At 35.3% G+C, this 27,285-nt stretch overlaps 4 protein-coding genes across 4 annotated transcripts; 2 read left to right on the top strand and 2 right to left on the bottom strand.

Moving 5' to 3' along the window:
- Positions 1-2,292: 2,292 nt before the first annotated feature.
- On the bottom strand, positions 2,293-3,308 carry LOC103415613 (early nodulin-like protein 2). Its single transcript, XM_008353926.4, has 2 exons — positions 3,046-3,308; positions 2,293-2,791 (listed from the first exon to the last, which is right to left on the bottom strand). Exons 1-2 carry the CDS (start codon positions 3,218-3,220, stop codon positions 2,532-2,534), a joined length of 435 nt encoding a protein of 144 aa, XP_008352148.1. The 5' UTR covers positions 3,221-3,308; the 3' UTR covers positions 2,293-2,531.
- Positions 3,309-5,273: 1,965 nt separating this feature from the next.
- LOC114821287 (uncharacterized) lies at positions 5,274-5,636 on the bottom strand. The gene has a single exon (XM_029093310.1). It carries the CDS (start codon positions 5,634-5,636, stop codon positions 5,274-5,276), a length of 363 nt encoding a protein of 120 aa, XP_028949143.1.
- A 3,627-nt stretch (positions 5,637-9,263) lies between these two features.
- Positions 9,264-10,787, top strand: LOC103400174 (uncharacterized). The gene has a single exon (XM_008338843.3). The coding sequence runs from the start codon at positions 9,565-9,567 to the stop codon at positions 10,516-10,518; it is 954 nt and encodes a 317-aa protein (XP_008337065.2). The 5' UTR covers positions 9,264-9,564; the 3' UTR covers positions 10,519-10,787.
- A 12,188-nt stretch (positions 10,788-22,975) lies between these two features.
- Positions 22,976-26,851, top strand: LOC103400175 (gibberellin 20 oxidase 2-like). Its single transcript, XM_008338844.4, has 3 exons — positions 22,976-23,607; positions 24,678-24,999; positions 26,345-26,851. Exons 1-3 carry the CDS (start codon positions 23,045-23,047, stop codon positions 26,618-26,620), a joined length of 1,161 nt encoding a protein of 386 aa, XP_008337066.1. The 5' UTR covers positions 22,976-23,044; the 3' UTR covers positions 26,621-26,851.
- Positions 26,852-27,285: the final 434 nt, after the last annotated feature.

Here is a 27,285-nt window from a genome sequence, read left to right on the forward strand (position 1 = left end):
TTCTTGATTAAAAAAAAAGGTAAGGCTGGTGTTCCAGCCTGTCATCAACGAACAAGTGGAAATGAATAGAAAAGACAAGAAAGTCGAGATGTTAAGTGCCACAATCAATTAGTTCGATGTAGATGGAACTTTAACTCAGTAACCGAAATAATATTGCATATGCACTCATACGTAATTTGAAAATTCAAAATTATTATTATTTTTTGTGTAAAAGTACGATATTTATTAATAGAAAATTAAATTATCACGAGACCAACTAGTTTTGGGATTTAGAAAATTTTAGATGCTTGATGGACATTTTGTTGTAATTTGATTTTTATTTTAAGAAGTCGGAAACTTTGTTGATCAAATTGTTCAGGCAAATTTGCATGTCATACATGTTCATACGCCAATTATTTTTTTTGAAATTTGAGATTGTCTGTCATAAAAACACGTACGACTTAAAAATATCATGTGCACGGTTGAATTAACCATGTCGTTTATGTTGGTGTGGCAGATTTTCCGTAACTAATTTAGCATAATATAATATAACACTTTTGGTAGCTAATGAAATTCCAGCTGGTGAGAGAATATAATTAGTAGTATATAGCATGTTGTGTACATCCATTGAAACACTGAACAACATTTGGGATAAGAATGTATTATTTAATTTATTATCGAATACCAACAAACGCTAACGACTTAATTTATTTGACCTAAATAAGATTAATAAACTGGTCAACGCTAGTGTTGACCAACTTCTGAGTACTTCAATATTGATGGAAAATTAATTAACTTACACATCATGGAATAATAAGCACATTATTTGTTACACCTAATTAAGAAAGAAATTGGGTAAGATATTTACATAAATTTGTGTCCTAATTAAGAAAGAAATTGGGTAAGATATTTACATAAATTTGTGTCCATTATCTTCAATCATACATGAGTGGGGAAAATTGGTTAAATCAGTTATCTAATTAGGCAAGCATTTCAAGTTAGCAAGAAAACCTTAGGTAAACTAGGTTTTTCGGACAACGAGTATAAAGTCTCGCCTCCTACTCTGGACACACCCCTGGGAAGCCCTAAAGCTAGTGTACCCTCGAAAGGAAAGAAGGCCAAAATTTGAAAAAAAAAAAATGTTATTTTTGCTATCTATTCGTACTATATCTTTAATAGAGATGAAATCCACATGTATGGATAGGTCCTACCTCTATTTGAGAGATGATACAAATTGACAGTAAGCGTAACACTGCACAATTTTGAATGGCCAAGATCAGCCCCACAACTTGTCAACCGTTAAATCAATACAAATGACTTGACAGCTAAAGGTTTTCTTCAAGAGTTTAGGTATTTACGATTTAGAATCAAGCGGAATATGTTTCATGTTTCCGAATAAAAACAGATTCAAAGTCTTTGAAAACAATTTAAAGTTAAACCCACCACCGACTGGCAATATATATTTGAAAACTAAGTACGCGAGGACTTTTTCACCATCTTTTCTTCCACTGGTGGAAAAGCTAACAAAGCATACGTCTGATCGAATAGCGGCACCTTGTTTTGGCGCGGTTGGAAGCAAACTGTCACTTTGTGTTCCCCACTTCTGCTTCTAGAGAAGCACTTTTGGATTTGTGTGATCGATTCATGCACGCATGGTCTGCCTGTTTTAACTGCTCATGCCGAACATCGTAGAAAAGTTTTTATGGATGTGATGTGAGTCATGGAAGTAATAGACATTATTTGTCATAGTTTCTGGACCGGTAAAGGCCCATAGGCCATGGCCAATTTTTTTTGTAGGAGACAGATATTCTTGGATAGAAACTACAGTGTAAGTAGCCCGTCACAAATCATACGAGAGAGAGTGTCGGTTGCAGTTACTGCTATAAATTGGTTCTAGTTCGATTTAGTACCAGGTATGGCTTGTCATTGGCTCGTTGAAATTTAACTCGTGATAGAAACAAACCAAATCTAGTTTGGCTCAGCAAGTCAGGCTTGAACATTAGTATATTTGAGTAGGAACTATATTGTATGAGGTAACGGATCACAATGCAAACGACATGCAAGCCGGATACTAGGTGCTAAATCCCTACATAAGGCTTTCATGTTTTAGTACAAATTTAACTTGTATGAATATGAATTAACCATTCAGATAAGAATTATGATAAATGGTTCAGATTAATCATTCAGATAAAAATCAACCTGATCAATGGTTGAGATTTATAATCTGACAACATAAACATTTGAAATATTTAGAGAGTCAAGTAAGATAATATTTTTCTTATTCATGAGTTGAACATTTTTATTAATATAAAATAAATTTCAAACTGACAAAATCATCTTTATTGTGTATATGACTGTATGAAAATCAAGAAACGAGTACAAATTATTCAGACACGATTCCCCCTACAAGTATCATGGGGAAATTATTATTTGGCTCGAAACCCTGCAGAATAATTGAAGTACATAATCAATCTGGTGTGCGTATGTGTGTATTTTTGTACACCGTCTCTTCTTCCCGGACCTTTTTATTTGTGTGTTTTCAAACTCTGCGATTAATTATTCCAACGTGGCAGTGGGATGGCAAACAGCTTCATCAGCCCATCCTTGCAGTTCTTGCCATCTTTTTCACCACTGGCAAAGTAATAAGGACTCCACCGAGTTAGCTCCACCTTGAAGCCGTCGCCAACTCCCTGCATCTGACTCGCCAGCAGCTTGGCGTTGCTAAAGTCGCAAGTTATGTAGCTCCATAGGTTCGGCAGTTGGTATACGCTGTAGCCGGAGTTCGCCTCACTCGGTGGATAGTACTTGAACACTGCAAAAGTTAAACCAAGAACTTATACACACACATAAATAGTTGACGCATGCATGCATGGAATAATCGATCTACGGAATAATGGACATCTGTATGTCCGTTTTTTATTAAAGAACTAACTGCCGATGTTGCCATTGATAATGCGTTGATATAGTTGTCACATACACATGTTATCGTACAATATAAAAGCATGTTTATTGAAATTCAAGAAGGGATGTCATGCACAGAGAATTTTGATGTTAAATGATACTAACCTAGTTGGTCATTTATGTAAAAGGGGCTGTTTTGGAGCGCCCAGTCAGTGTAGTTGTAGCCGAAACGCCAGCCTTCAGACCCTCCAACAACCACGGTTCTGGCCTCAGTCACTGCCAAGAGAGAGGCAGCAGCTAGGAGGAGGATGAACACTTGCGCATTAGAACTCAAAGCCATTGCCCCTCTAGTAATGTCCTTAAAAAAATATAGAAACTTGATTGTGTGAGAAGGTGATGAGAAAACGTGAGAGGGTTATGGGGTTTATATAGGAAATCGAAAGTGATTAGATTTGCCTCTGTCTCTTTGGTTTCAACATTTTTCACATTTTCAGATTCCAGAAGCTGAACTTCAAAACCCTATTTTCTCATTTGGTAATTACTGAATTGCCAACTTTCAGATTACATCATAACTCTACTCCTTAGTTGATTATGTGACAGCATGACCAGAAGACTGCAGGGGTAAAAGAGTAAAATTGATTGGTTGACAAGTGGTTCTGGTCATCGTAAATTTGGTAATTATCCATTAAGTACAAAAATCTCATGCAATGGCTATGATTAGTGGCGCATTAACAGTTTAAGAGGTCAGCTAAGGCAACGGAGGGTAGGTGTGGGTTCGTTTACAGACGAGGATTAAACGGTCAAACAACGGCATGTGGAAACTTGGGAATTTTTACAATCTTAATATGATCAAGGTGTCTGTTTGGTTAATGAGAAAATTTGGATGAAGGGAAGGAAGAATAACTTTTGAACATTTCTCTGGAAGATGTTTACTATCCTGCACATATGTGCTGCGCGCATGCCCCAATTAGCAAAAACCTCAGCCCTCCATTTTTATAGATTAAAAACCGGTGGATGTGATGAGTTGATACGCACAATACGCAGCCATGTGCAGGGGGCAATGCACAGGGTAGAAAAGCTGTTCTCTGGAAACCCTATGATGAATGACAATTGGGCTTGCTAAAAAGTGCCCCCTTTTCTGGGTCTGAACAGTTTTCTTAAAAGCCTACCTGTGATTAACGTATTCTTACCGGATCCGGCTTCTTCGTCCTCCCACTTTTCATACGCTCCTATATTGTGCGGTCAAGGTTAAGCCACGTCAATATTTTATATTGATTTTTTTTATAAAGATAATAAGACAAAAAACAATGGTAATATAAAATGTTGACATGGCTTAACCGTGACCGCACAAATAAGAAGATATGAGAGTGTACAGAAAGTAGGAGAGCAGAGAAGCTAGGTCCATTCTTACCCTACAAATATACAAATAGCGGAATTGTTTATTGCGGATTTGCTCCACCCTATGCACATTACTTCAATCCTCTTCCTTGCGGTTTAGATTAGTTTAAAGTAAAATATTGACCGTGGAAACGGAAACAGTAATTTCTTTGAAGATAAGTGGCAAATCCTGTAGAACTGGTTCAGCTTACTGTTTTAACGTACTTTTGCCTGCAGCTCAATTGAAAGCAAAAATCAAATTTACCACAACTTCAAAATCTGGAGATTCGACATTACGCATCTGGAAGTTGTAAACTACCACCAGCTAAGGGCATTAAAGCAAGTGTGGACCCCAAGTATTCTTGGATGAGTTGTGTGCTTGCAGAATCAACAAAATTATTCCCTTTTCTGGGTTGAAAGCGATGCGTTCTGGGGCCTTGTTAAGCTTGTTATAGCATGTGGATTTTTGAATTTTTAGCCATTTTCCACCTATTCCCTCAATTCAGTCACCAATTTCTACCAGCTGCTCAAGTTATTGTGCTCGGTGGACCACATTGACTACTTTTCCTTTGCAATTACTTTTTCTGTTGAATGGTCTGATGTGATCGTAAAGATCATGTGGCTCCGGTGATCGATCAAATGAAAAATATGGCAATTGCTTAAGGAAAAAACTTGAATCGATACGTTACAGACAAATCACAGTTTGATACGTTGTAGTATTCGTTGCAAAAATGCTTGAATCTTGATTGGTAATGTATATCTTAACTCCTTTTTCTTTTCAACTAGAACTAAGTTAGAGAGGCAATTAAAAAATTCAAAGAAGTCTCCCAAATTCATTTCATCCTTCCAAAATCATTGACACCAACATCACAGAATGTATGGCTTCCCTGCTCTAATAACGTACCCAGCAACAGAGATCAGATGAAGATCGAAAATAAAGAATAAAAAAAAAAATAGGAAACTTGTGACTTGTTGGGTAGGTACCAATACTAAATCCAAAACCCAATAACCAGAAATCAAACATTTGCAGTTTGTGGAGGTTGAAGCTCGGATTCTTGCTGGGTTTGTGCTGGGCTTGCAGTTGCAGATGAAGTAGCAGACACATTAGGCCTTGGAATCTGAGTGTTGATTCTTCCATCAATGCAGGATGCACATTTCGCTTCTGCCCAGCTCCCCAAATCGTAATGTCCGTACCCGAAAATACTCCTTCCAGAGCAGACCCTTCCAATCACAGCAGCAACCAGACCCAAAAGTAGCACCACAATAAGAACACCAACAACTGCTCCAATGGAGCCATGGGGTGAGTGAAAGGTGTTGGTGTTTTGCTGCAGCACAAAGTCTGGTGGAGATTGCTGGGTCTGATCAAATGGCCTTGACATTTTTTGGGCTGACCCAGAAGAGGGAAATGCTGGGTTTTCTGCTTCTTGTGCCTTGAAATGCAGTCCAAATAATGCAAAAGTTGGAAGCTTTTTTGTGAGTTGCTCAAGAAATCAGAATAGGGTTTAGGGTTTAGGGTTTTTGTGGCCTATTGTGAGCAGTGCATGATTTGCTTTTTGGAACTGGATTCTTGGAGGGTGGATTTATTCACATGTTTGGAAGAAAAGGCCAGAACTAGAGTTTATTCTCATCAATTGATTTTTTATTTTACGGGTTTTACCCCTTTTGGGAGAAGTAAATTTTCGGTAAGGTAGTACGAATAGAACAATTTTCGTATCTGGTGAAAGGATAAGGATTGTCTGCCCTTCCCCTTCTGGTGTTCTTGTGTTTATGTGGCTACGGTTAAGCCACGTCAACATTTTATATTATTTTTTTATAGAGATAATAAGACAAAAATGAATAGTAATATAAAATGTTGACGTGGCTTAATCGTGGCCACACAAAACAAAAGGGCACCAGAAGTAGGAGAGCAGACAATCCTTGTCCTAATGAAATCAATGTAACACTAATACCGAAGATTATATATTTATGAGATTCTCATAGATGACGTGGTCTAAATGCCCTACGCAAGTTCTTTAGAGATGATGGAAAGTTCAATGCGATTGTCTTACAATGACAATTTAACATCAAATAAAATCACAATCGTTATTTTTTTTTACAACGATATTTATACTAATGGGATGGTAGGATAGGTTAGTTGCCAAATCATAATTTCCAAAATTTAAACTTAAAACCCTTTACTTATAAGTAAAAAAAAATTTCGCTAGCTCGTTGTCCAGTCATTCACTAAGTTATATTTTAAAGGGTGTGATATCCACACACCTTATTTTACTTCTTACACACCTTTTTAATTTTCAACATTCGGATCGGATGAATTGAAGAAGATCAACGGACATAAATTATCAAGAAGTGTATGAAAAGTAAAATGAGATGTGTGAATACCACATCGTTATTTGAATCAGCGGAACCCAGGGGCGAGTAAAGGACGAAAGCAAAGTAAAAAGTCACTGGAACAGTTGGAATCTTGGAAGTGTATAATCACTTTCCAAGAGAAGCACTTTTTCGAAAAAACTTCATCGAGCTTTGTCAGTTCCCTTTATGTCACCGTGTGAAGAAATCGTGCTAACAGATACCAGAGCCAATTCTCTGAGTCACACATGATTCATGAACATGTAATATGGGATGGGGATTGAGCCTGACAAATACCAGCGCCAATTCGAAGGAAATATAAGAAAAGAGGATGGGCTTGTAATTGGGCTTTCTTTGGGCTTAGGCCATTTGTGAGAATAAAAAGTTTACCCGGCAACAAGCTACTTCATCAATTTAAAGTTCGAATTTCTGTTATTTTGGTTTAAATAAATCCAATGTGGAATATCGCTGGTTAATAAACAGAACAATTGTTAGAGAATCTCCAATCTACACATCTCCATAAAAAATTATCTTAATAAAATTGAACCATGCATATCAACAAATATCTTAAAAAGTTAATACAAGATAAACTTCAACAATATTATATCTTATGAGAAATGTTAAAGAGACTATTTCAAAGTGATATTCTCTGTCATTTTACAATTTAACGTCAATTTTTATATCAACATCATAAACCGTTGTAACAAAAATGTAAGATAACAGAAATCATATTCCTAAAAAAATGTCTGGTTTGAAAAAAAAAAAAAGAATGTCGTGGAGCATTTCTCATCTTAATCCTTGGTTTCTCAGTTAAGCCGCCTTCTAGATCCCATGTGCAAGTGTATGGATAAGATCGCAAGCCCTCAGATTTTTGCGGTGCTGACGTAAGCATGGTGACGCCACGGCCTAATCCCTAAATGATTGAACGAATCACATCACATTGTCCAAATAACCAGTTTAAAACTGTTTTTTTATTTTTTATACATGGATTAAGTTACCCTAATTTCAAGTAATTAGCTTGATCAAAACTTTAGTTGTACACCATACTAAGTGAGTATCGTATTTACCATGTACAATGGTTTATCAAAATTTCTTACTTGCAAATTTAAAAAGAAAAAAAAATACCGTTAAATCGTAGTAAAATTTTGATGGGACAGATGAGTAATACACAGTAAGACTGGGGGTGCCGACTTCATAATATTTAACCAAAATGATCACAACAGGACAAGAAATGGATAAATAATGTTGGCATTATAAACAGCTGGCGCCGGGGCAATGTGCGGTTTTGTGGCATAAATAATTAGAGTGGGATAAATAGCACCTTACAAAAATTCTTGTGCTGTGTTTGTCGGTTCATCTCCCACTGGGACTGGCTAATTTAGTCCAAGGCCAAGCAGAAAGAGTGAAGATGAGCGATCCCAACGTCGGAGGTAGACCCGGCCAGGCCCCGGCAAACGGCGGTGGGGGTAGAGCACCAGTGCCACCTAGAGGATCCATAATCAAGAAGATTGTGGCTGACTTGGTTAGTCGCCCGTAACCATTTGATCTACATACTCGTCGCCATAAAGTTAAGTACGATGTGTGCCGATATGTTTGTATGTATATTTTTATGAAGCCTAACTAGTTGTGAAATAACAACGGGAAATCCCCCATTTGGTGTTGGGGGGGGGGGGGGGGGGGGGGAAGTGTAATTGGGGTTGGAAGTTGTATGGATCTATTTGCCAAATCTTGTTTGGTGTTAATGTTAGTATTGTTGATGATGAGTTGTTTCTTATGGGAATTCTGACTCCATCATCAATTGCAACCTGCAAATGGAGTTTGTTCTTTTGGTAAATTAAGTCGGTTAATTGCTTGCTAATGACAATTTTCTTGACTGTGTTCAATTATTTGCGAATTTTATTCAATTGTAAATTTGGTTCAATTATTTGCGAATTTTATTCAATTGTAAATTTGAATCGTTGATTATTAGGTGACGATGGTGTGATTTACGAGAAATTGAATAAAATTTTCAAACTCGAGCTGTTTGGCTTGGAATTGTATTGCGTCAAATACGACCTGAAGAAACTCCAACGAGCCAAATACGACCTGAAGAAAATATAACTTGGAATTGTATTGAAATTATTAAAATTATATATTACAATATTTCATATTATAATATATAACCCTAATTGAAGTAACAATGAAGAAATAGAGGAGCTGCCTACATAGTGGGCCTCGAATGTACCTAAAAGTACAAATAGGCTTGGGTAAAGCTTAAACCGGGTTTAAGTGGGCCGCCCAATTCGACGACGGACTATTTTGCCATGCCCAAAGTGTAACAAGAAGTCAATTGGATGCCATATAGATGGGTAACATTTTTATTTAACATTTTCGTTATTTTCTTAGTTCTTTTTCTTATCCTCTAATGTTGCATCCAAAACTATTTATTTTCTATACTATCTTTAACAATCAAGTTTGACAAAAATCGTTTAGTTATCTAATAATTATTCAATAAAGAAACAAACAATGTTATTTAGTTAAACATTCAGTTCTCAAAACATTCATCGAACAATTAAACTAATTCTGATTTGGTTGAATTTTGTACAGGGTTGACATTTAAAGGATAAACTAGAAAATAGACAATTTCAATCATCGTGCAATATTCGCACAGTAAAAAAAAAATCTTACAAAAAAGTTGGCTGCAATGTGTATTCTAGAAGCTGAAGAGGCATGTGATGAAATCATGAAAGTAGCCACCACCGTTTGATATCATCCCTGTCAACCTAGCCGTTGCTCAACGGAATTCATACCCGGCAACAAAATTCAAATATCTGAAAAGCAAAAGAAAAAAAGCAAAAGCCACATTCACACACCCACTTTTTCCATCACTTCCCACAAATTAAATAAAAAAAGCTAGTACCAACTATATAAATTGTGTAACCACTTACCATCATGTTCCTGCATTAATTCAAAATCCAGCAAATGGGTTCCTGCATTAGCAAATGCACACCCAAAAAACACTTCCTACAACAATTCAACAATGTCCAAGACAAGTTGATAATTTCACAGCCTCCTCCTAGGATCACCATCCCTCCAATTTCTGCTTCCAACAAAATCTCACCTTGTCCTCAATCCCCTTCCAACTCCACTTCCTCTGCCTCCTCCTTCCCTTGCACCACAAGCACTTCCTACACAAGCGCTTCCTCCTTGAGCTCAGCCTTGTCAAGTGCTTCTTCGGCCTCCAGCTCGAAAATTGATCGTTCTTTCTCCAACGAGTTCTTGTGGTCGTGTTACAAGGAGAACCCGCATGTCATTCGCATTAACTCGATCAAAGATGCAAGCTTTTCGAGATTTTCCCCATCGGCATTGCCACAAAAGCCGGTTTCTGCCACTGTAGTGAACAAGAAGCCGCTGCCGAACCTTAAAAGGGCAAATGTGTCAGTTACACCACAGAAGAGAGTGAGATCAAGCTCACCAAATTCTCTAGGAAGGCAAAAGAGCTTCCGAAAAGAGCCAGAGAGGCCTATGATCTCTGCATATTCACATCCAAGTAGAACTTTGAGGTCACCCTCCCCAAGTAGAAGGTTCAACATGCCAATCCCACCAAAAGAATTAAATCATTTGAGACCTAACAGTGCATTGAATGTTAGGCCTGCAGGTTCATATTGTTGCGCGACGGACCAGCGTGAGGCCGGTACTAAATCCACATCCAAGACTTGTATCGAGCCACACAACCCCTACGCGAATTACAATAATTCGAGCCGGCGACTTCGGCCTTGTTTGAACAGCAGAGAAACAGAGATGAGAATTCACAGGATCACCTCTAAAATCGATGAGGTTGCAGCTGGAGAAGCACTGGCTGACTATATGGACTCTCTTCCTGCTGAGGACATTGATAACCCTTTAATTTCTCTTGATTGTTTTATTTTCTTGTAGATTAATATTTTGTGTGTGTGTGCGTGTGTGTGTGTGTGTGTGGTCATGCGTATATTTGAAAGGTTGTGAATTTATTCATTTTATGGTTTGGCAATGTGGAAATGATCTACTGGATCATCCAACTAAGTAATTCTCTTCTGTATATTTATTTGGTTTGGGTTTTTATTTAATTTTATTAGTAGCTTTAAAAAAAAAATTGTATCCTTATTTAAACATTTGTTTTAAAGGTAATACGAGGAATATAATTGATGCATTTTTTTTGGAGAAAATCAAACGAGTTCACTCTTTTTCAGTGCAACAATATATTTACATTAAGTGTTAACCATAGTGCAGTAATGCTCAATATTGCACATAGAAGATTAGAAAGACTTATGAAGAAGAAGATCGAAGAAGGAGAGAGAGAGAGAGAGAGAGAGAGAGAGAGAGAGAGAGAGAGAGAGAGAGAGAGAGAGAGAGAGAGAGAGAGAGAGAGAGAGTTTTAAAGAGAGAAATAAATCTTTGCATATATTTTCCTTAATGAATCTGATCAATACAATCACAATATATCTTGTGTAAGATTTTGTTTCATTTTATCTTTATCTTCTAAATCCATACAACTTGGACTAACTAACTAACCAACTCTTGTAATCTAGCCTTTCAAACATTGACAGATGTCATAATCCTAATGACTTTGAGTATATACTCTAACATCCCCCCTCAAGCTCAGGTTTGGATGAACTAAGCATGAGGTTGCTGCAATGTGTGTTGAAGAAAGGTGCACTGAGTCCTTTAGTTAAGATGTCTACAAATTGATCTGAAGAAGAAACAAATTGTACCAGTAGTTTCTTGCTTGCAACCCTTTCTCGCACAAAGTGAACATCAACTTCAATGTGTTTAGTTCGCTGATGATTTACTGGATTAAAAGAGAATGCTATAGCAGACATATTATCACAAAACAATACTGGAAGATTAGAAATTTTGATTTGCAAGAATGTAAGCAACTGTTGAATCCACTCTAATTCAGCAGATGTTGAAGACAAAGCTCTATATTCAGCTTTAGTGGATGAACGAAAGACTGTTTGCTGCTTCTTTGAAGACTAAGAGATGGGATTGTTGCCAAGAAAAACAACCAAACCTGTAATTGAGCGGCTATCATTGGGATCCCCCACCCAGTCAACATCACTAAAGGCTTTGAGAAACAACTATCCTTGACTATAAGTAATCCCTTTAGATAAAAACCCTTTAAGATACCTCAAAATACGTTTAACTGCAGTGAAATTAGATATCATTGGAGCTTGCATAAACTGACTAGCCTAATGCACAAAGAATGCGATATCAAGTCTAGTGAACACAAGGCATTGCAAAGCTCCAACCACACTTCGATAAAGGGCAGAATTATTAAAAGGCTGGCCATCATTTTTAAGAAGTCTACTATAAGGCAAACATGGTGTGGCTGCAGGTTTGGCATCTATCATGTCTATCTTCTTTAACAAGTCAACAATATACTTTTCTTGAGACAAAAACAACCTCTGAGTTGTTCTGGAAATTTGAATACCTAAGAAGAAATGTAAAGGACCAAGATCCTTAATATCAAACTCTTTGGTTAAATCTGCAACAACTTGTTGAATAGCAGAAGATGCACTCCCAGTAATTATAATATCGTCCACATATAAGAAAAGAACCATAATGGAACCAACAACATGTTTAACAAATAATGAAGAATCGGAATGAGTGTTTTTGAAACACTACAGTGGTAAAAATTGAGTAAACCTATCATTCCAAGCCCTTGGTGATTGTTTAAGTCCATATAAAGACTTATTCAATTTGCAAACCAGGTAGGGATACTTAGAATCCTCAAGACTTTGAGGTTGAGACATATAAACCTCCTCATTTAAAATGCCATGAAGAAAGGCATTCCTCACATCTAGTTGTCTCAATGGCCAGTTATAGTGAGCAGCAAGAGCAAGTATGAGTCTCACAGTTATTGTTTTAACAACCAGACTAAATGTCTCACCATAGTCCAAATCTTCCTCTTGACTAAATCCTTTGGCAACCAAACAAGCCTTATGTCTAGCAATACTCCTATCAACATTTCTCTTGACTTTAAAAATCCATTTACACCCAACTAAATTCTTTGTGAGGTGGAAGATCAACCAAACTCCATGTTTTCTGTGAATAAAGAGCATTAAGCTTCTCATTCATTGCATTAAACCACACGAGAACTTCCAATACAGATTTATATATGGTAGGTTCAGTAATAGTCAAATCAACCACTGTGAAGATGTTGGCAGAAGAAAATAGAACAATTTTCTTAACAATTCCACTCTTGAATTGAGTTTGCATGGGATGTAAATTCAATGGTGGTATGTCATCCATTTGAAGACTTTCAGAGCTATATTCAGGAACCATATGAGCTGGAGAATCTTGGGCAACAATGGACTGATGTGGTGATGATGACTGAGATAATATATATGGTGGAGGATATTATGTTGGGGGAGATTGAGAAGGTAATGGATCAGGTTCATGTATAAAAGAAGGAACTAATGATGGAGAAACTAACACATTTTGCAAGGTAGTTATCACAACAGGGAGTATTTGAGGACTACTATCGGGCTTTAAACATTATGACTGCGAACATTATGACTTAGAACTCAAAGCACTGTAGGGAAAATCAAGTTCATTGAAAATAACATGTCTTGATATATATATTTTCCCAAGATTGAGTTCAAAACATATATAACCTTTATAGTTCGAAGCATATCCCAAAGAGATACATTTTGCAGACTTAGGTTAAAATTTGTTGTTGTTATAGGGTTTTAAAAGTGGAAAGCAAGCACAACCAAACACCCTTAGGTGCTAGATTTCAGGAATAGCAGAGTACAATAGTTCAAAAGGTGATTGATTTTGAAGGATAAAAATGGCATTTGATTGATCAAATAGATGGCTGTTTGGCAAGCAAAAGTCCAAAACTTAAAAGGTAAATGTGCATTCTGTAACAGTGTAATTGCTGTTTAAACTACATGTTTATGCTTTCTCTCAGGCAAACCGTTATGTTCAGGGGTATAGGGACAAGATTTATGATGAGAAATGCATTGTTTAGCAAGAAAAGACTGCATAGGTTTACTAATATATTCACCCTTCATCACTCTATAAAGTCTTAATTCTTGCTGAGAATTGAGTAAAAACAAAGTGGTAGAATGTAACAAACACATAATAAATATAAGATTTATTGATTAAAGGAAAGAGTCAACAAAATTTGGTACATTCATCAACAAAAAGGACATAATATTTGAAACCATCCATATATACACTAGGTGCAGATCCCTACAAATCACTATGCATAACCTCAAAGGGTATTACAGATTTTGCAGAAGCAGAAGAAAAAGGAAGGAAACATGTAGGTGAGATGATGAACCTAATGATAAACTGGGGAATGAAGGAATTGGATACAGTCCATTGTTGCATAGCCTTTTATACAATATTCTCCTTGTGGTTTTGTCCTGAATCCAAAAACAGTAAGCATCGAATATTAACTAACAATTGTTGTCAAAACATATTCTATGAACTGACAGCAAATTATGAGACAATTTGGGAATGTAAAGAACATAATTCAATTTGATAGATTGTGAAGATGGCCGAATAAGAGAACTCCCAATATGTGAAACTTGTAAACCTTCCCCATTTGCAGTGTGAACGGTCTCATTATTTGGATATGGAGAGGCCAGAGACAAATTGCTGAGGTCATTTGTCATGTGATTGGTTGCATCGGAATTTGTCAACCAAACTTGTGGGGAAACGAAATTGGGCATGGTAGGAGCATATGAAGTAGAGACATTCATGTTAGGGGTGGTTCGGTATGGGATACCTAACCAAAACTAGTACCCCGAATCTCAAACTGAAATTTTTCGGGACGAGAATTTGAAGACCAATCTCAAACCAAATTTTCGGGATTTCGGGACAAATCGGGAATCCTAAATTAAAATATGAAATTATGAATTATTCTTCAAATATATAATTCAAGAACACATTCATGAATTATGAATGTCATTTCATTCACACTACCATTTAATTGAACACTGGCATGCCTGACTGCTTTTATCAAAGTCAAAATTCAAATTAATTAAAACCCTTTTGGCAATCTGTTGACAGACAAAAGAATCAAGCCTTATAAAATCCTCAACCATGACAGCAGCAATAATAAAATCCAAATGAAAATCAAACAGAACATGAAAAATATGCAAGGTGCAGGGCATTCCTGATTGCAGAGCATGAATTAGAAACTACTAGCATCAATTATAAAAGAATAATATATATCATATATATGTATAAATATATATATTTTCGGTTCGGTATGGGATTCCCCAAATATCAAGAAGCCAATCCCGAATCTTGTACCGAAATTTCAGGATCTGTTCGGGATAACATCCCAAAAATTTCGGGAATTTCGGTTTGGGAAATTTACCGAAATTCCTGGTTTGGGATCGGGATTTTTTCGATTCAGTTCAGGATTTTTGGGAATTTTTTCCACCCCTAATTCATATTGGTAGAAGCATATGCATTAGAACTAGTTATATGTGTAGAAGAATTGAGATTTGGTGTACCAGTTGAAGACATCATGTTCATCATAGAGAGCATATTAGGATAGTCCATATGCATCATAGAGGGCATATATGGAGGCTGCATATATCCAGGAAAAGTAGCTTGCATAACAATCATCTGGGATGAATGAGGTCTGTTCTTATTTCTATAAAAACAAGTTTTTGTAATATGGTTACTTCGATCACAGATTTGACAGTTCACGGTAGACTCAGATGAGTTAGTGTTTCTGTAACCACAAGTAGCAACACTATGACCTTGTTGAGAACATAACTGACAGATGATACTGGACGAAGATAGACCATTATGAAGCCGGGAAGGATTACTAAGAATTCCAGGAGTAAAATCATGAACAACAGGTTTATATCTGAAATAACTTTGTCCCTGATTATTATAATATTTGTGGCCCTGAAAATTTCCAGTTTTACCTTTACCCTTGTATTTAAACTTGTGACCTCCATTAAAGAAATGAGATTGGCCAGAGTTATCATTAAAACCATTTGGAGCTTGAAACCCAGAATGAAAAACTCCTTGAGACTCAGAAGATGAAGCCCCAAAATTAGAACCTTGATTCTTTACAAACAATGCAGTAGAAAATGGTAGACTTTGACTGTTCTCAATAATTGATTCCTCTGCAAGCAACTAAGCACGAAGTTCTTTAAGGGAAATTACATTCTCTCTGCCACAAATTACACATCGAAATGTGTTATATTCCGCAGGTAAACCATTCAAAGCCAAGATAACAATGTCCTCATCTTCAAAATTAACCTTTGCAACCGCAATATAGTCTATTGCCTCTTTAATCTATTGAAGATACTGAGATACAGAATCTACCCCTTTCTTGATAGTCTGAAGATCATACTTGAGTTGAAAGATTGAAGTCTTGCTAACTATAGAAAAACGTTCTTAAAGACGAACCCACAAATCTCTAGCATTGGTACTCCCAATTGCACAAGAAATGGCAACATACGATAAAGTTGCAGTAATAACTTGCATAAGAGCCCTATCATGCATTTTCCACACTTTATAAGCATCCGACTCAATTCTTGAACCAATGTCAACTGATGAAACTTCAGAATCACTCGAAGAAATAAACGAGTATTGAGGCGGACAACGAGTCGAACCATCAACAAATCCCATTATCCCATATCCTTCAAGCGTCAGTTGCATATGAAAATGTCATTGAAGATAGTTGGAGTCATCCAACTTAACCGACACAGAGGATGAGATAGAAGAAATCAACCCAGTAATCAGAGACTACAAGATTTGCAGTAATCATTGTAAAGAATTTTCTTTGAGGAATAAGAACAAACACTTGGTAGGCAAGAACGACCCAACCGAATCGAAGAACTTGGGGGTGAAGAGAAAAACCCAGAAAATCACAAAGAGATGAGAGATGAGAGATGAAGCGGAAGCACAAGAAACCAGAATCAAAGAAGCTGTCTAAGCCATTCGGGCGATTGATACCATGTTAACCATAATGCAGTAATCCTCAGTATTGCACAGAGAAGATTAAGAGAGACTTATGAAGAAAAAGATCGAAGAAGGAGACAAAGAGAGAGAAAGAAATCTTTGCATATTTTCCTTAATGAATCTGATCAATACAATCACAGTATATCTTGTGTAAGATTTTGTTACATTTTATCCTTATCTTCTAAATCCATACAACTTGGACTAACTAACTAACCAACTCTTGTAATCTAGCCTTTCACACATTGACAGATGTCATAATCCTAATGACTTGAGTATATACTCTAACATTAAGGTGAATGATTTAGGTCAACCATAATAATTTGGTAGCGAACTAGTAAAACTTAAAATCTTCCACTTACAAGTGAAACGAAATATCACTAGATCGTAGTACAACGTGGCTATACTATTCAATATGTTAGATAGGAAGAAATATCATCAAACTTTTTAGTTTGGTTGTATTTTCTTTTTAATGTTGAAAGAAAAATGTAAGTGGTAGATTGTCCTGACAATTAGAGTCTTTCTGAACCAAATCCTCTCCTTTTGTATAGTGTAGATTAGCCTAAAATATCACTTTGTAATAAAAAATTATGTTGGGAAAATATAACCGAAACAAAAGGCTATCAATATGTTCATGGGCCTTTCTTTTTTTGAGTTTCATTTTGGGCATTGGATTGGACATGAAACTTTGAGAGGAAGTTACTTCACGGATTGTTTTGCATCTTGGTTTTGTTTTGAGAGATGAATCTGTTGGAAAATTTAATATTAATATTATTATATTAAATTTATTAATTGAATGGAAATTAGAAGTAGAGTGTTTTGGTAAAAAGATGTGCCTATTCAAATGAAGAGTTGCAACTTTTTACTATTCATTAATAGTCACATGCTTTCCAAAAATGTATCTCAAATTCTATAAATAGGGAAGCTTCCTATAAACATAAAACAACTTTTAATCATACATATATTCATACATATAGTGTACTAAATATTAGATATTCTCATTGAGTCTATATAAGAGTTTTCAACACAATCATGGAGCCTTGTGATTTGAAGTGCTGCTATTACATGGACGTGATTGTTGTATCTTGGGAGACAAGCGCCGATCAACCATGAGCACCGTAGTGGGGTATAAAATTATCGTAATAATATAGGGTCTAACACTTTCCTCGACCGTGTTTCCAGGTTTTTCTAATCCATTATGTCATGTTCATTTAACATTGGTTACTCATGTGCATGCATTACTTTGATATATAATTGCATGAATTATTTTTTAATTTTCTATGTGATTTAATAAAGCAATTAGATCCTATTTTTCCAACAGAATCGAAATGACATGTGACTGAATTGGTTTTCAATGCATAAATTTAACAACTCATAAGATGCTACAAAGTGAGCTTGACTCTGAGTTTATCTATGTTATCAATCCAAAATCCAAACACATCAAAATTTCCATCTTCAACAGTTGACGTTGGATTGATCCGTTCGAATCCTCTCCATAATTGTCTCAAAAATTCCATCAACCCTAAACTTTGACACTGTTTCAGCAAAAAAAAAAAATAAAAAAACAAAACAAAACAAAGGAAGGACAGGTAGGCCATACATATGAGAGATATTGTGTCCTTGAGAAAAACAAGAATGTCGAGTTCACGTGAAGCCGTTTTGATATATATTGCTACAAATCAAAAGGATTAAATAAAAACTAGATATCCCTGTCGGCTGGAAGTAAGGTATAAAATATCGATGATATCGGAAATATCGGTAGTTCAAAAATACGGAAATATCGATGGAAATATCGGAATATTATTGATATCGATAAAAATTGAATAAAAACCACGGAAATTGTAAGAAAAACTTGGAAATTTTTATTGAAACTTTGTAGGGTGTTTATTTAGTCAATTATTTATTAGTTTATCACAAAAAATTAGAAGGAAATGCATTGCATGATGGATTTAACTGATTTAAGTTGATTATATAACGAGCTGGCAAACATTGTGAGTGTATTTGGAACTATCAAATTAGTCCTTTATCCTAATTAAATCTGAACTCTATATCTGGATTTCGAAACCCTCTCAGGCTGCCACGTGGCAGCCCCCCCAGCACTCATCACGTTTCTCTCTCTCTCTCCCCTACCCCGAGACCCCATTTCCTTCTCTCACTCACTTCGACTATCTCTCTCTTCTCTGCACTGTCTCTCTCTCGAACCCCTCTTACCTCTCTCCCTCTCTTGCCGTGACCACACACACACACGCAGCAGCACCATCTGCTCCACTCGAGCAGCTCGAGGACACCACCATCATCACACATCATCAGTCTTATCTCTCCCGCCTTGTGAGAATGGCGGAGCCCATAAACTCTCCGGCGAGTCTTCTTTGATTTTCCGATTAGGTAAGTCTTGAATCTCTCTCTCCGTGTTAGTGTGAAGCTCAAATTAGTTCGATTTGCTGCACTGCACAACAGCAGAATTCCTTCGTTCACCACCGCAGAAAGAATAGATAGTGAGCGAGCGAGCGGAGGGGAGACACACCACTCCCACCCCACAGTGACCTCCACCAGAGTAGCGCACACTCCTGCGAGCACCATCACCACCTGTGAGAGGCGCAGATCTTGGCAGAGAGAGGCGCATATCTTGGTGCTGCCACGACAGAGCTCGGCTGCCGTTCCGACGATGGAGAGAGAGAGCGATATTATCGATAATATCAATAATATCGCGATATTTTGACGAAAACTAATTGGATAACCATTAAAATATCGGTAACGTGAAAAACCGATAAATCAGCGAAATATCGTCAATATTATTGGCATTTAAGACCTTGGCTGGAAGCACTTCATCTTCTGTTTAGCAGGTTAATTACATTAACATTTTTTGAGATTTATTAATTTTTCACACAATTGACTCATGTTTGAGTCATTACATTAATACACTTTCAGATTTTAATTCCCTTTCGTATAACCTCTTGAGTAAAAAAATCTAGTTATAAATTTACTAATTTACCCTTACAAGTAAAGAAAAGTTCATATTTTTGTTGAATAAGAAAATCTTTATAAATATATAGAAAAAAAAATCAAATTAAAACATTATATATTAAAAAACAAAAAATTTAGAAATCAAAACGTCAGAGGCAGGGACGACATAGTTGTTTATCTCGCCAAGCTCATTAATTTGGTTTTCACCGATGTCGTCGTGTCCAACCAGCCTATACGGTTTCTGTGTAGGTTTTAGTAAATCGAATTTAAGATTCAATTTGGATTCTTTGTATAATTGTATCTCAAATGAAAAATTAGAGCGACAACCCAGATCTTCATTGTCTTGGACGGCCCCAAGGAATCAATAGTGGAATTAAAATTACAATACAAAACCCTCGGGGTTGATGTTGCGATCATTGTCGTATTGTCCTTTTAAATTTTTTTAATGTTTTATAATTTTTTTAATATATAATTGTAAAGCTTTTCTTTATTAGTTTCAAGTAATAATAAGAGGGTCGTTAAGTAATTTACAAGCAAATTTTTTACTCAAAGGGTTAGATGACAAGGGAATTAAAACCAAGGGGATGTTAGTGTAATGTCTCAAGAGCTAGGGATTTTGTGAAAACCCAATAAACCTCAAAGAGTGTTAGTTTAATTAACCCTTTGTTTAGCATTTGCTATTTTCTAATGAAAAAATTTGAGGATAAGAAAGGCTAATTTTTTTTTTTTTTTAACAAACGATATTATCTACACTAAAGAGAGAAGTGATGGACTTAGCCTCACAATGGGCTAGCAATAATGTGGTTCAAACTCGCATTTGGCAAGAATTGAACATAAGATCTCTCACTTACAAGTGAAGAGGAATACCACTATACCGTAGTACTAAGTGGCAAGAGAGGCTAATTAAGCTGCCTAACCATGGATTCTTGATGCAGTTTAGGGTTAGTCATATGGATGATGTCACATTTTCAACCTTAAATTATGCAACGGGTGTGTGATTTTCAGTATAAAAATGTGACTTACCCCTTAAAATTCAATTTTCTTTATTTAAGAACCACAAGTATTTTTCTCTAACACTAACTAAGCAAATTCATTAATTTAATTTAATTTAATTTAATTTAATTTCACCCAATTTATATTTTCGGTTGCCTAAAATGCCCCTAATGATGAGGGGAACCAAACACATGAGTTTTATTGGCGGTGTCTATCGTGTTTACTTCAATTTGGTTATTTCTTATCTAATTAATGTGGACTATATGTAGTGATTTCAAATATATTGTATTTAAACTACATATTAATGAAAGGAAATTGTTATTAGCATTTCAAAAATCTCATTCTACACTCCAAACTTTCTATATTAGGAAAGAAAGAAAAAACACTTGTGAAGAGTGTAGAATAAGAATTTTTGAGTGTCAATAACACTTCCCTTAATGAAATCCTCTTTATCAACCAAAATACGGTGAAAAGACATTTTTATCTTTTATTACAACAAAAAAGTTAAGGATTTCACAAAATAAATTTTTAATTTTTTTGTTTAAACCTTGCCTACAGATGATTCTATCATCTCTAATTTAAAAAAAATAAATAATAAACCCTTCTCCATCTCTCCTCCACGTTATGTCTCTCTTCCTCTCCTTCAATTTTAAAAACAAAAATGAAAAATTTCACATACATTTTATGTGTGGGCATATACTAGTTTATATAAAACTAATCTCTTGCCACATGCGTTGACTTTTTTATTTTTTATTTGAAAAAACAAAATAATAATATATTTTAGAAAATAATAAAGTTAGTTACTAACTAATCCATGGGGTTATTTTTTTTGTAAATTATTTACTTTATTTGAAAATTTAATGGGGAAAAGGGCAATTTTGAAATTATGAATGTTTCACCATTTTTTCCTTCTCCCTTTATATATACCAGTATATGCCAACACATAAAATGTGTGTGAAATTTTTCATTTTTGTTTTAAAATTGGAGGAGAGAGGAAGAGAGAGACAAAACGTGGGAGTGGGGAGAAAGGGAGAAATGTTTATTTTTTATTTTTAAAATATTAGAGAGATAGAACCATTTGTAGGTGAGGCTTAAACAAAAATAGCAAAATTTTGTTATATGAAATTACGTCATTGTCCTTAAATTTTTTGTTGTAATAGAAGACAAAAATGTATTTTCACCCTCTTTTGGTTGACAAAAAGGGTTTCATTAATATGTGGTTTAGATATAGATAAAATACATTGTATTTTGTAACAAAATCAGAGCTCATTTGGAAGTGCTTTTAAATGACTGAAAGTGTTTTGGTGAAAATATTCTTGAAACAAATCCTTAGTCAAAATTCAAGTGAGTCCTAGAAAAGCACACAAAGTGTTTTCTGCAAGAAGCACCAGGTGCTTCTTCCAAAAAACACTCAAAGTGCCTTTGGAAACTAAAATCAATTTCACCAAAAGTAGTTTTAGTCATTTAGAAAACACTTCAAATGGGCCCTAAATTGATTTCGTGTGTTTTGGTAAGAGAAATTTACCTTACATGTAGGTATACAAAGGATAAACCCAAACATATATAATTGTATTAAGATGTTTTAACCAATTCTTACTGTGTTCAATGTACACGCCACATACAATACACCCAACTCATTACTGTGTTCATTGTCTATCGTTTTGTTTTTTTTTTTTTTTTTTAACAAATCGATATTATCTACACTAAGGAGATGGGGTGTCGCCTTTGGCGAGAGTTGAACCTAAGACCTCTCACTAATCAGTGAGAAGGAATACCACTAGACCGTAGTACTAGTGGCTCATTGTCTATCGTATTTACTTCTCAATTTGGTTTACTTCCCAAATACATGAGTTTTAGTGGCGGTTGTCTATCGTGTTTACTTCTATATTTGGTTTCTTCTTATCTAATTAATGTGAATTGTATGTAGTTATTTCAAGTACATTGTATTTATATAAAATAAAATACAAAATTAGCAAGGGCGGACCCTAAGATTATTATATGTCTAAGAAATGTTTGTGAATTTTTACATATGGCCTTTCGAATTATTTTTCCTAGATCCGTCATAGAAAATTAGTAAACGATTTCTTGTGTTTTGGTAAGAGAAATTTACTATAAGATGTTTTAATCAAATTCATTATTGTGTTCAATGTACACCCAACTCATTATTGTGTTCATTTTATACATGGAAAAGGATCCAACCTCTATATTTTCTTTAAAATCAATCTTCCAAATATGCTCATTACATACCAAAAAAATTACCGATAAGATTCAGTGTTTTGGCAACGAAATACAGATCGGTCATTCAGCCAAATATTTCCTTTGAAATCAATTTCCAAGTATAATCGTGGATACACACGAACGTCTTGGCCATCCAAATACTAGACCCCAAGTTTCTTTCAACACCCTTTGGAACACTCCTCTTATAAATTCTACATAAATTGGAACCTATCTTGGCCTATTCTCACAATTGTCCGTGTCTCCTTAGCGGAAAAAGAAAATTGTCCGTGTCCTACAATACCAAACTATGGATTCGAGTGCCTCAGTTCTCTTGTCCTCTCCATCAAAGCTCGAAAACCATCAGGAAACCAATAGCCATATCCAAAAGGGAGGTATTGCTCCTTTCATTGACTCATCATATTTGCAAAAACAATCCCATGTCCCCACTGGTTTCATTTGGCCTGAAAGTCACTTGGTTGCTGCTCTTGAGGAGCTCAATGAACCATTGGTGGATCTTGAGGGTTTCTTCAAGGGTGATGCTGTGGCAACCGAGCATGCTGCCAAACTCATTAGGGCATCTTGCTTGAGCCATGGTTTTTTCCAAGTGACCAACCACGGCGTTGATCCAAATCTCCTCAAACTCGCTGATGATCACATGGATCATTTCTTCAAGCTCCCCGTCGAAGAGAAAGCAAAGGTGAAAAGGGTACCTGGTAGCCCTTGGGGTTATTCTGGGTCTCATGCTGATCGATTCTCAACCAATTTGCCATGGAAGGAAACTTTGTCTTTTGGTTTCCAAGCGAATGGCACCGACACAGTTGTGGCGGATTTCTTCAAATCCAAACTAGGCGAAGATTTTGAACAAACAGGGTAAGTCTTATTTATAAATGGTACATGATCAGTAGTGCTACATGACTCACACTAATTACGTTTGTTTTTCTTACACGTGTGGGCAGCATTTTCTAAATAGTATATTTATAAACAAGCTGGATGTGTTTAATTTAGTTCTTGCAAACAAAGGGATTTTTGAACATTAATCCTTGTAAAAGATTAAAATTTAAAAAAAATCTGGTGCTAGATTAAATATTCAATTTAATCCCTTGGGTGTACTTTTATCAAAATTTACATTCAATTTTTGTTATTTAATGTGTATTTTTATTTAATCTCTCCATATTAAATTTTAATTTTATTAATATGCACATATTTAGTTTTTTTTAATTAGAAATGAATGTAAATGAGAAAATATTAAAAAAAAATTGTGATACAAAAATATATAAATACATAAGTGTTCATAAATGATTGTGCCAAAATATATAAAATTGACTTTTTGTACCGAAATATATTATAATGAACCTAAATGTATGTACCGAAATGTATTATATTGAATTAATGTACCTAAATGTCAATACCGAAATGTATGTACCTAAATGTCAATACCGAAAATGTATGTACCTAAATATCAATACCAAAATGTATTTACCGAAATATAATAATTGAATTAATGTACCTAAAAGTCAATACTCAAATGTGTGTACCAAAGTGTACGTAACGAAATACATTATATTGACCGAAATGCGTTATATTGAATCAATGTAACTACATGTTTGTACCGATGGATATACAAAAATATTCAAATGTATTAATGTACCTAAATAAAGAACATACAAAATTGTTATCGGAATATATATTATAAAAAAATTAGTTGCCTAAATGTAGACATTAAAATATATTATGATGAATGAAATAAAAATTAAATTTAAATGTAATTAATACATTAAAATAAAAATAAAAGGATAAAATAAAACATCAAAATACAACTAATAAATGATATGATTAAATGTGCTAGGGACTAAAATTGGATTTTAATCTTACATATGGTTATAATCTAAAACTCATCTTTTTTAAGGATTAAAATGAAATTTTCTATTTGTTGTATATAGGCTGGTCTATCAAAAGTACTGTGAATCAATGAATGTTTTGGCTCTTTCAATAATGGAGCTGCTTGCAATCAGCTTGGGAGTGGATCGGATGCATTACAGAGAATTTTTTGAGGATGCTCACTCAATCATGAGGTGCAACTTCTACCCGACTTGCCAAGAGCCAAGTCTTACTCTCGGAACCGGACCTCATTGTGATCCAACATCCTTGACCATACTCAATCAAGACCAAGTTGGAGGGCTTGATGTGTTTGTCAACAAGAAGTGGCATTCGGTTCGACCGATTCAAGGTGCCCTAGTCATCAACATTGGTGACACCTTCTCGGTACGCATACATGCTCTTATAATTGATAAGGAATATCTAGAAGAGTAATGTTATTCATATCATGTTTTTGTACCACATTTTCATATCACCTTAGGTGACATTTGATATGGACAGCCACATCATTTGAATTAATTAGATTTTTAAATTTGGTTCATTATTTAATAAACTAATAATTAAGAAAAACTAGTTAATTAAATGATGATTATGGTATACGAGGAGTCTTTCTTATTCATTTCCTTAGGTTTTGTAAATTTTTCAAATGATGTGGCAATCTACATCAGATGCCACCTAAAGTGGTATAGAAATGTGGTACAAAAATATGATATGAATAATATTACTCTATTTAAGATAGTAATTATGCTTGAGTCATATTGGTTTCCCCACCAAATTTGTACGTGGCACCACTATGGTTTCATAGATTAATCAATTTTAGGAAAAAAACTGTGGCTACTCCAACAAAAAGAAAAAAACAAGGTGTCTTTCCATCAATGTTCCAGATTATGGATATTAGGAAATCTTGACGTACAAGAATGGTAAAGGATTGATATGGGGGCTAGGTTAGTGTTAACAGAAAATACAAGAATCCTAGTGGCTAGTGGCCGGCCCCCATTAGCATTTGTACAATCTGTGATTTTGTTGCACACACGTACACACATGCATATTTTTTGTGCAAATATTAGGGTTTTGCATAGGTATATTCTAGAAAAAAACCGAATTAATGAGTTTCAATGTATGACATGGCAGACAAGCAATGAGTACTCAAAGCCACTGGGAACAGGTAGTATCATGATGGATATGTTGAGAGTATTGAAGAATGTAATGAAAATAATAATCAATGCCCCATCAATTAACATTATCTAAGTAATTGTTTGTGTATAAATTGTTCCCTGCATGCACATATATACTCTATATAAATTTAGTTAGATTAGGAGCTGACATGATTCAAAATCAGGCCATAACACAAGAATTCAACATCTTTTCATTGTGGTAAAGGGCCAACTTGCACTATGTATTTTGTTCTCATAAAGTTGAATAGTGCTGATTACCAATAATTGAATCCGGATCCTTGCCGGATCCTCTTTGTGAGGATCTTAGGAATCCGTGAATCGTGTCATTTTATCGTATATCGTACGGTCAGAAATCATTTTAAATATTTTTATTTAAAATTAAACACAAACAGTAGCTGATAAAAATTGACCGCATCAAATACGATGAACGGACACTATTCATGGATCCCTAAGATTCTCACTAAAAGGATCCGGAGAGGATCCTGTTGGCCAATAATTATATAGTTTAACTAATTTTTTAATTAATTAATCGATATTTTAATTATGTTTATATATAGGCATTATCGAATGGGAAATACAAGAGTTGCTTGCACAGGGCAATGGTGAACAGGCGCAAGGAGAGGAGATCGTTGGCATTCTTTTTGTGCCCAAGGGATGACAAGGTTGTGAAGCCCCCCGAGGATCTTCTGCGCAAAGAACAAGAGACAAGAAAGTACCCGGATTTCACATGGTCAGATTTGCTCCGATTCACTCAATACCATTACAGGGCTGATGAAGCTACCCTCCAAAACTTCACCAATTGGTTCCTATCTGAATCCAACTCCACCAATTAAAATATATCTCCAGCTAGCTAGCAATGGAGTAGTACACAGTTGAAGTTCTCTGGTTCTCTAGTTCTATGAGAGGGTGCGCGCTCATGTCAGAGAGTGATATTTTTATATTAATCAGTGTACACAGTTGATCGAGTTGTAAGAGTACTTAACCAATTATTGGTTAAGTAGCTAGGTAGTTTCAATAATAAATATTAATGCAAATCTTAGTTATCAGTGAATGCTCATTTTTAATTGTATTACCATATGCATGCAGGAGTTCTTCTTTTACTTTCTCTCTGTTTTTGCCTTGTAAATATCTCATAGTTTGACTCATCACAGTCGTGTTAGGTAAGATGCAGTGTTAGGGCTGGTTTGGTATTGCTGTGCTTTGAAAAAAAACTGTTGTGAAAATAAGCGGATGTGAAATAAATCAGCAGAGTGTTTGGTAAACTTTTTTTGTAAAAGTGCTTTTGGAAAAAAAAGCAGTCTGATAGTGAGTATTTTCATTAAATGAGCACTGTAGCTCCGTGTGCTTTGAAAAAAAAGCCAGTTTTCCAAAGTTGCAAATAGCAGCTTCAGCTTTTTCCTTTGATTCCAGCTTATTCTCACAACAGCTTCCAAAATAAACTTTTTTTTCTCAGTTTACCAAACACCTAAAACCTTCACAGTTTTTTTTCATAGTTGCT

Source organism: Malus domestica, chromosome 15 (assembly GCF_042453785.1).
Source record: "Malus domestica chromosome 15, GDT2T_hap1".
NCBI lineage: Eukaryota > Viridiplantae > Streptophyta > Magnoliopsida > Rosales > Rosaceae > Malus > Malus domestica.